At 54.2% G+C, this 10551-nt stretch overlaps 1 protein-coding gene across 1 annotated transcript in view; it reads left to right on the forward strand.

The window, feature by feature from the left end:
* LOC310684663 (ADP-ribosylation factor 6-like) overlaps positions 1-10551 on the forward strand; it is a 14969-nt gene continuing 4418 nt past the window's right edge. Inside the window, exons 1-2 of the mRNA XM_083456113.1 lie at positions 1-630; positions 10061-10551. The exon at positions 10061-10551 is cut by the window's right edge and continues 4418 nt beyond it. Of these exons, the coding sequence (XP_083312239.1) occupies positions 10093-10551 (459 nt within the window). The 5' untranslated portion in view covers positions 1-630; positions 10061-10092. The remainder of the gene's footprint in view (positions 631-10060) is intronic.

Below are 10551 nucleotides of genomic sequence, written 5' to 3' on the forward strand. Positions count from 1 at the left end.
ATTCCGGGACAGGCTCGCGAGGCGGAGGCGGGCTGGGGGGGGGGAGCTGTTGAGAAAGCGCGCGCGCGCGCGCCAGCCAGCCGAAGCGGGCGGGGTTTTGGCAACCCGGGAAACGGAGCAAAGGGAGATCCCACCTCCCCTAGTCCACCCCCCTCTTTCTCCGGTAGGGCTTTTCCCGTCGGGGCGGCTGCTGCAGCTGCGCCCTAACTCACCCGGCACCCCAAAAAGAGCTTTCTGGGGTGTGTATGTTGCGGGGGGGGGGAGTGCCAAGTGAGTGGCCCTGGGGGAGGAAGCTGCGGATGACTTTGCAGCCGGCGGAAGGAGCAGCAGCAGCAATCGGAGGTGGAGGAGGAGGCGGCGGCGGCGGCGATTGCGGTTTCAGCAGCAGCGGCGGCGCCGGCGAGCTCGGGAGCCCCGTGGAACGTTGAGGCGCCGGGAAGGAAAACACCCCCCATTGTGACGTCGCGTTCTTCGGAAGTGGAAAGTTTGTCCCAGCGTTCGAAAGGCGCGCCCGCTCGCCTTTGATCTCCTGGGCTCCCTCGCTCGAAAAGAAGGGACCCCCCCTTCCTCCCCCCGCGGCCAGAGGAAGCGGCTACTTTTCTTTCCCCCTCTCCCGCTGCTTCTTCCAAGGTGAGTGTGGCGCTGATGGGAGGCTTCTCCCTTCATTTTCCCTGGGTGGGTGCGCGCACGTTTCTCCCCCCCCCAACACCCTCCTATCCGGAGCAACCCCTCCCTTCCCTACTGGGGGCGGCGGCGGTTCCAACACGTGTGCCCCGTAACGAGGAGAAGCGCGGGCGTGGGTCGGGGGCTCGCTCGGAACCTCTCTTGCCCGACCGATCGTGTGAACGCACTTTCCTCGGTCGACGATCGCTTGAAGGCGTGGGTTGAGACGGCTCCGGGCTCCTTCAACCGCCCTTTGATTTGTACACCCCCCAAAAAATTTTTTGACAGATTTTGGGGTGGGGTTTTTAGAGCTGCTTCGCTTCTTTCGCCCTCTCCCCTCAACGTACACGCCTTTCCAGAAGTTGCCCAAAATCCTTGCAAAAAAAAGTTTGCAAATCTTTGATGTGGGGGGCGGGTCGCGATGAGGAAGACGGGCGCGTGGCTTTTTCACGACCCCGGCTGCCTTCCTGTTTGATTTCCGTACAGATTCGTGGAAGCGCCTGCAGGACTCGATTTGGGGGGGATTAGGGGTGTGGGGTGGGGTCTGATTTGGCAAATCTGGTAGCTTTAACTCGCTTGCAAAGAGAAGCGAGGCGGGTGTGGGTCTCGCCTCCCCCCACCCCACCGACGTTGGAAACTTCTCCTGGGTGGGACATCTGGGGTTTGAATTAAAACTGCCGTTTAGACAGGAACAAGCGGAGCGAGCGCTCGGGCGGCTGCGGACGCGTGTTCGCTTTCCGGAAGCGGCGCGCACGCTTGCCTGAAAGAGGTGGGGCGGGGGGGGGGTTGACCGGAGCAAGCAAGGGGGTCTCTGTCTTTCTCTCTCTCCAAATCTTTAATGTGGGGAGGGGCTGCGCACCCCCCGTTCTTTCCCTGCTTGGACAGTACTTTGCTAGATTTGAATCTCGTTCAGAAGACGCCCTAGAGAGCCGAATCTGGTGTGTTGTGTGAATTGTGGCACTCTCTCCGAACTGGAGGGATTGTGGGGGGGGCGGGGGAGATCTAATTCATCCGAGACTCCCCTGGAGGGGGGGGGTAGAGGCTTGGACATCTCATTTCCTTCCAGTTACCTAGGGACCCGTCTCTCCCTCGCCGCCCCGCGCTTTTCCCTTTGTTACAGCTGCTCTCATCGGAGCAGGCGAAAACTTCTTAATAAAGGCAAAAGACACGTGTGAGTTTTGCGCTCTCGTCTGGATGGTGCCCTTTGGCCTCCCCCACTCCGGTCACGTAGAGCTCTTTGACCCAGTTCCTCTGTAGCGATAGCGAGGGAGGGGGGAAGGAGTTGAGCCGCGGAGGCAATCTGTGTGAACTCATTTTTGTTTCCATTCAGATCTTTCTCTGTGTGTTTCATTCTTTTCCATATCTGTCTGCCAAAAAAAAAGGGGGGGGGGGAGAAATCTTCAGCTTCTTGGAGGTTGCCATTTTGAAACGGGGGGAGTTGCCTCGGTTTTCGTTTTTTAAAAAGTCCTGGCGTGGTTTTGAAATGCTTCGCGGAGCCTGATTTTCATTTCATTTTGTTACTTCCAGTATGGAGGAAACTTTCCTCTGCGTCTGTGTCTAAAACTTTTGTCACCTGTTCCTCAACTTGGCTGAGAATTATTTCTCTGCCATGCCTCTTCTTTTGTGTGTCTTCCTTCTCCCCTGTCCCAAAGTATTTTGAATTTTTGGAGAATTTTTTTTGGGGGGTGGGGAGAACGACAGACACCTGGAAAATAAGCGTGGCAATAAAATCAAGTCTCCATCAACGTAGAAAGTTCTTAACGCTCATGATTGCAAACTGGGTGAGTGTAGTAGCCTTGCAGATACCCACCCACTCGCAATTAATAACTTTTTTGGCTGCTGGGCCCTAGCAAGGAATCGAAATCAAAAGCCCAGGTTTGAAATGAGCACATACATCTAGGAGTCTCTGTAAACTTGAGAGTGACCTTCATACCTGTCCTGGGATGCTGGCTTCCATTGATGTGGTTTCGCGTGTGGGAGAAGTTGGGAATCAAAATGGAAGTTCGCACTCTTGAAATTAGGGACGCACACAAACACAACCAGGTTACGGATTTGGAGCCCAGGCAGGCTCACCGAAATGAGGCCTTGTGACCCCGCTGCCAGTCCCTTTGGGAGGTTTGCGGTGGAAGAATCCCCCCCCCCTCGCTGAGATCTGGTGTGGTGTTGAGGCGGGTTTTAGGCTGGGGAAATCCTTTTTTCGGGTCCTTCCTCAGCCCCGAAGCACACTGGGAGGCCTTTTGCCAGCCTTGCAGGGTGTTGTGAGAATAATAATAATTTATTATTTGTACCCCGCCCGTCTGGCTGGGTCTCCCCAGCCACTCTGAGCAGCTTCCAACAAAGATTAAAAATACATTCAAATGTCACATGTTAAAAAACTTCCCTGAACAGGGCTGCCTTCAGATGTCTTCTAAATGTCAGGTAGTTGTTTATCTCTTTGACATCTGATGGGAGGCTGTTCCACAGGGCGGGTGCCACTACCAAAAAGGCCCTCTGCCTGGTTCCCTGTAGCTTTGCTTCTCACAGTGAGGGAACTGCCAGAAGGCCCTTGGCGCTGGACCTCAGTGTCCAGAATATAAGGCAGGGGTAGGCAACCTAAGGCCCGGGGGCTGGATGCGGACCAATCGCCTTCTCAATCCGGCCTGCGGACGGTCCCGGAATCAGCATGTTTTTACACGAGTAGAATGTGTGCTTTTATTTAAAATGCATCTCTGGGTTATTTGTGGGGCATAGAAATTTGTTCATTTTCTTTGCCAAAATATAGTCCGGCCCACCGCATGGTCTGAGGGACGGTGGACCGGCCCCCGGCTGAAAAAGGTGGCTGACCCCTGATATATGGGGATAGATCACCCATGGCTTAGGGAAATTGGAGTGTTCTTAGTTTCCCATAGTGGGACGCGGGTGGCGCTGTGGTTAAAACCTCAGCGCCTAGGACTTGCCAATCGCATGGTCGGCGGTTCGAATCCCTGCGGCGGGGTGAGCTCCCATCATTCGGTCCCAGCGCCTGCCAACCTAGCAGTTCGAAAGCACCCCCGGGTGCAAGTAGATAAATAGGGACCGCTTAATAACGGGAAGGTAAACGGCGTTCCGTGTGCTGCGCTGGCTCGCCAGATGCAGCTTGTCACGCTGGCCACGTGACCCAGAAGTGTCTGCGGACAGCGCTGGCTCCCGGCCTCTAAAGTGAGATGAGCGCACAACCCTAGAGTCTGGCAAGACTGGCCCGTACGGGCAGGGGTACCTTTACCTTTACCTTTACTAGTTTCCCATACTTCCCTGTTAGGGGATTAGGATAGGACTTCTCCAGGAGTCCTTGCTTGTTCTGGGTTGGAGAGAAAAGGGGAGGGAGGTGTTATTGCCTGGTTTCTGTGCTGCTTTGAGGAGGGTCAGAGTTCAAGTGCCACCCCTGCCGCAGAATCCTTGCATGACCTCGCGCAGCTCGCTGGCCACCGTCCAGAGCAAAGGACGTGTATCGACGTTCTGCTGGAACGAACAGGACTCTGAACCTCCTGTGGGCTTCCCCCGCTGACTCCCAGTCTCACTTCCCCTCTCTGTGAAATGGGTTTAAAAAAGCACTAGTTTTATTATTACTTTCTGCATTTGGGCCCCACCTTCGAAGGAGCTCAAGGTGGCAAGGCGTGGCTCTCCCCCATCTCATTTAATTCTTCCGTGCGACAAGGGTAGGTCAGGCTGACAGGTGGTGACTGGCCCCAGATCAGCCGTTGAGCTTCATGTGGCCCGGTGGGGATTTGAACTCGGGTCTCGCAGGGCCTAATCTGGTGCATTTAACCACTGGCTCTCGGGGTGATTTGTGAAGGCAAATACAGTACTGTACCTGAGCCCATGTCAAATTAAGGGCATAGGAAAGAGAGACCTGTGTGTGTTTACTCCTTCTGCCCTAAACTGCTGGGCCGCATTCTGCCCGCACAGTGGCCAGCCAGATGTCTATGGGATGCTCACAAGCAGGGCACAGGAGGAGCAGAATTGGAGAGTGGGGAGGGCTCCCCAAAGGTCATCTATTCCACCCCCCTGCAAGGCTTATTTTGCCCCATGCGGGGCTCGAACCCACAGCCCTGAGATTAAGAGTCTCATGCTCTAGCTGTCTCTTGGGGCCCGCAATCCATAGGCAGCGTCCCTCTGATCCTGGAGTTAAAATATAGCCACCAGGGATAGCTCAGTCGGTAGAACCGAGAGACCCTTGATCTCAGGGTCAAGGGTTCGAGACCCGTGTTGGGCAAAAGATTCCTGCATTGCAGGGGGTTGGACTGGATGATCCTCAGGGGTCCCTTTCAACTCCAGAATTCTGTGACTCTGCTCTCTCCCAAGGTCTGGTCTGACACTCTAACCACTACACCACACTGCCTCCCTGCCGTTATCTGGAGGCCCACCAATTCCTCCACCCATGCGCTACTACAACTACTATTTCCAAGGCCTCAGGTGTAGGGGGGGGGAGGGCAGAATCGAAAACCGAATGCCAGATTTGGCATTCTGGAAATCTTGATTTTGAAAAAAGCCCTGCAAGTTCCTGGACCTTATGACTCTGACAGTCAGGTCAGATTGAAAGTGTTGGGGTGGGGGGTGCTCCTTTCAGATAGGCAGAAGTGAGATTGGTAGGACTTTTCAGTGGGGGTGTAATAGTAGGGGCTTCTGTGCCTCCCCTTGAATAAAACAAGCAGAACTAGCCGTGCAAATCGTGCAACTCTGCAAATTTCAGGAACGCTGTTGCAATAATGCTGATAACGACAACAGCGGCGAAAATAATTTTATTATTCACACCCCGCCCTTCTGACCCGACCGCCGGCCTGTTTCGAATTGCCATAGCGCTGGTGGCGACAGGTGGAGCGTTTTGGGGCTGGCACCCCCCCCCCCCAAAATCTGGGGGGCTCCCTGTGCCACTTCTAGGAATTGGAGAAGCGAGACCGTTAAATGTCAGACCGTGAGAAGCAGCGGAGGAGAAGGCAGCCGGGGGGTGAAGGTGCAGGAAGGGGAAGTGGTTTGAAAAACGGGGAGGGAGAAGCTTGTTCCAAAGCAAGAAGGAGCCCGAGAGAAATTGGGTGAAAAGGCAGGAATTAAATCGGGAGAGCCAGAGTCGCTAGGGCAGGAGTAGAATCACAGAATCCTAGACTTGGAAGGGACCCCGGAGGTCATCCAGTCCAACCCCCTGCAACGCTAAAGCATCCATGACAGATGGCCATCCGATCAGCGGTTCTCAACCTGTGGGTCCCCAGATGTTGTTGGACTACAACTCCCATCATCCCTGAGCTCTGGCCTTGCTAGCTAGGGGGTGATGGGAGTTGTAGTTCAACAACATCTGGGGACCCACAGGTTGAGAAAGGCTGGTTGTCATTCCGGACTACAAATCCCATCGGTCCCTGCCGGCGTGGCTGGGGATGATGGGAATTGTAGTCCCGCAAGAGGATGCTTCCCTGCGTGTTGCCTCCCCTGCGCTAGAGTGACGCGCAGCTCACATTTTCAGAGGCGGAAATGGAAGTTGTCATTAACCCTGGACCTCTGTGCGTGTAGGCTGACTATGCCCTGTCCCTTTGGGTAAGTAAGTAAATAAATCTACCCTTCGCACAGGAAGTTAGTGGGAAACCAGGTCAATTTTAAGCCCCAGAGAATGGCGCGAGTCTAGTCTTTCTGCCTCTAGGGCCGCTACATAGTCCTCACTTCCTGTTCCTGTTCAGAAGCTGCTGTTTGCTTGGCGGAACCGTGGTGCTGTTGTTGAGAATCAAGTCCTCGCATATGACTAGTCCTCAATGCAACGGCTGTCCTGTGTGCATTCACCTCTTTCTAGCGAATCAGTTGCCCCAAAAGAAGTTACCCGTATTTTTCGCTCTATAAGACGCACCAGACCACAAGACGCACCTAGTTTTTGGAGGAGGAAAACAAGAAAAAAAATATTCTGAATCTCAGAAGCCAGAACAGCAAGAGGGATCGCTGCGCAGTGAAAGCAGCAATCCCTCTTGCTGTTCTGGCTTCTGAGATAGCTGTGCAGCCTGCATTCGCTCCATAAGACGCACACACATTTTCCCTTACTTTTTAGGAGGGAAAAAGTGAGACTTATAGAGCAAAAAATACCGTAGTTGTGTGCGGGGGGGGGGGGGGAGAGAAAGGAAGGAACCAACTCTTCCTATCCTGGTCACCCGCCAGAGATTCTGAGCTCGCCACAGGCGACCAAGCGGACGACTATTTTATATAAGCTTTGCCTGATAATGGTTGCCACCTTGAGTGTCATTGTCTGGCTACAAATTGCCAGAGGACATTGTGATGGGACCAGCCGAAGGAGAAAAGGGGGAATGATTCTGGAGGAACATGGCTGGAGTAGGCAGCAGCTGGGACGTGGGGCGTGTAAGGGTGAATATGGTGAAATGAAATCTAGGCCAGAGCACCCTATTTATTTATGGCATATTCCTGCCTTGCAGGGGGTTGGACTGGATGACCCTTAGGGTCCCTTCCAACTCGACAATTCTATTCTTGATCTCGTACCTTTTTCCCCAAGGAGCATAAGGGGGCATGAACTGTTCTTCCTTACCACCTCATTTCATCTCCACAACAACATGTGTGGTGGGTTAGTCTGAGAGGCAGTGACTGGCAGTGGTGTAGCGTGGGTTGTCAGCACCCGGGGCAAGGCTAGTAATTTGCACCCCCTAACCCGTGGATTTGCGCCCCCTAACCCATGGATTTGTGTCCCCTAACCCGTGGATTTGCGCCCCCTAACCCTAACCCCCAGATGTTGCGCCCGGTGCGGCCGGCCCCCCCTGCACACCCTACGCTACGCCACTGGTGACTGGCCCCAGGTCACCCAGTGAGCTCCATAGCCGAGCGGGGATTCGAACCCTGGTCCCCCGCATCCCAGCCTGGCACTTTGACCGCTACACCGCGCTGGCTGGCTGCCTTTCCTTGGGGTGCCCAGGTCTTAAGTTGCCCTGGGGAAGGTTGGGGAGGGGCTGCTTAAGATGGGGGCACACAGATAAGAGGATCGTAGGAAGGGACCCGAGGGTCATCTAGTCCAACCCCCTGCAATGCAATGCAGAAATCTCAGCTAAAGCATCCATGACGGATAGCCAACCAAGGTCTGCTTAAAAACCTCAAATAAGGAGAGTTTGCCACCTCCCGAGGGAGACTGTCCCTCTCTCAAACAACTCCTATCATCAGAAAGGGTCTTTTATCTTCTCGTTTAGTCGTGTCCGGCTCTTCGTGACCCCCTGGACCAGAGCACGCCAGGCCCTCCTGTCTTCCACTGCCTCCCACAGTTTGGTCAAACTCATGCTGGTAGCTTCGAGAACACTGTCCAACCATCTCGTCCTCTGTCGTCCCCTTCTCCTTGTGCCCTCCATCTTTCCCAACATCAGGGTCTTTCCCAGGGAGTCTTCTCTTCTCATGAGGTGGCCAAAGTATTGGAGCCTCAGCTTCAGGATCTGTCCTTCCAGTGAGCACTCAGGGCTGATTTCCTTCAGAATGGAGAGGTTTGATCTTCTTGCAGTCCATGGGACTCTCAAGAGTCTCCTCCAGCACCAGAATTGAAAAGCATCCATTCTCCGGCGATCACCCTTGAATTTTGTGGGAGATGTCATTGATCAGCCTTTTTGAGGGTCGTCCCCCCAGCATCTGCCTCACAACCAGTACATCTGCAGCCGTCCATCTCCCTAGCCCCTGCTTCCCCCAAACAGTCGCCCGTTGTGGAGCTTTCCCAATCCAGCCCTGTTAAAACTTAGGTATACTATATAAGCTACAATGCGGGTGGCGCTGTGGGTTAAACCACAGAGCCTAGGACTTGCCGATCAGAAGGTCGGCGGTTCAAATGCCCGCGACGGGGTGAGCTCCCGGTGCTCAGTCCCTGCTCCTGCCAAACTAGCAGTTCGAAAGCACACCAGTGCAAGTAGATCAATAGGTACCACTCCGGCAGGAAGGTAAACGGCGTTTCCGTGCGCTGCTCTGGTTGGCCAGAAGCGGCTTAGTCATGCTAGCCACATGACCCGGAAGCTGTACGCCGGCTCCCTCGGCCAGTAAAGCGGGATGAGCGCTGCAACCCTAGAGTCGGCCACGACTGGACCTAACGGTCAGGGGTCCCTTTACCTTTTATACTATATAAGCCAGCGCCAAATGGCACCTTGTATCTAGGTTGTGGTTGCCGCAACGGAGTGTCTGTTCGCCATTGGGTTGGACTAGATGACTCTTCAGGGGTCCCTTCCGATGCTACAGTTCTATGATCTCAGCTACATGGCTTGACTGTCGTTTGCTCTTACAACAATTCACTGGTCCCAGTATTCAAGAGGGAGATACACACACGTTGGAAATGGCATTAACTATTGAGTAAGGCAGAGCTTTTTAAACCTGGCGCCCAGAAATCTCCACTCGGTTGCCATCGGACCTGCGGCAGTAGCAAAACGCGCCTGGCTAATTTCAAACACAGCTACAGTCGAACGTTTTGGATCCTGAACGCCGTAAACCCGGAAGTGAGCGTTCTGGTTTGTGAACATTCTTCGGAGCCCGAACATCTTCCGCAGCTTCTGATTGGTTGCAGAAGCTTCCTACAGCCAATCGGAAGCCGGGCCTTGGTTTCCAAACGTTTTGGAAGTCAAGTGGACTTTCGGAATGGATTCCGTTCGACTTCCGAGGTACCACTGTAAATTCTTGGGTTAAGAACTTAATTTGTTCTGGAGGTCCGTTCTTAACCTGAAACTGTTCTTAACCTGAGGTACCACTTTAGCTAATGGGGCCTCCTGCTGCCACTGCACCGCCGAAGCACGATTTCTGTTCTCATCCTGAAGCAAAGTTCTTAACCTGAGGTACTATTTCTGGGTTAGTGGAGTCTGTAATCTGAAGCATCTGTAACCTAAAGTGTCTGTAACCCGAGGTACCGCTGTAAAGGTAAAGGGACCCCTGAGCATTAGGTACAGTTGTAGCTGACTCTGGGGTTGCGGCGCTCATCTCGCTTTATTGGCCGAGGGAACCGGCGTACAGCTTCCAGGTCATGTGGCCAGCATGACTAAGCCACTTCTGGCGAACCAGACCAGCGCATGGAAGCTCCATTTACCTTCCCACCAGAGTGGTACCTATTTATCTACTTGCACTTTGACGTGCTTTCGAACTGCTAGGTTGGCAGGAGCAGGGACCGAGCAACGGGAGCTCACCCCGTTGCGGGGATTCGAACCGCCAACCTTCTGATCGGCAAGCCCTAGGCTCTGTGGTTTAACCCACAGCGCCACCCGCGTCCCTAAAGCAAAGTTCTTAACCTGAGGTACTATTTCTGGGTTAGCGGAGTCTGTAACCTGAATCGTCTGTAACCCGAGGTACCACTGTACTCTTCTATATTGCATGGGGCTTATCGTAACCTGAAGTAGAGAGCATGGAGGGCCTTGTTAATTTTGATATTCTCCTGTTTCCTCCTTCTCTTCAGCCTTGTATGGACTGTGGTGCTTGCCCGCAGCCATGGGGAAGATGCTATCAAAGATATTTGGCAACAAGGAGATGAGGATCCTCATGCTGGGCTTGGATGCGGCCGGCAAGACCACCATCCTCTACAAGCTGAAGCTGGGCCAGCCGGTGACCACCATCCCCACGGTGGGCTTCAACGTGGAGACGGTGACCTACAAGAACGTCAAGTTCAATGTCTGGGACGTCGGAGGGCAGGACAAGATCCGCCCTCTGTGGAGACACTATTACACCGGCACCCAGGGGCTGATCTTCGTGGTGGACTGCGCCGACCGCGACCGGATCGACGAAGGCCGTCAAGAGCTCCACCGCATCATCAACGACCGGGAAATGCGCGACGCCATCATCCTCGTCTTTGCCAACAAACAGGACCTCCCCGACGCCATGAAGCCGCACGAGATCCAGGAGAAGCTGGGCCTCACGCGCATTAGGGACAGAAATTGGTACGTCCAGCCG

The sequence above is a fragment of the Podarcis tiliguerta genome (genome assembly GCF_965153285.1).
Source record: "Podarcis tiliguerta genome assembly, chromosome: 8".
NCBI classification, from domain to species: Eukaryota; Metazoa; Chordata; class Lepidosauria; order Squamata; family Lacertidae; genus Podarcis; species Podarcis tiliguerta.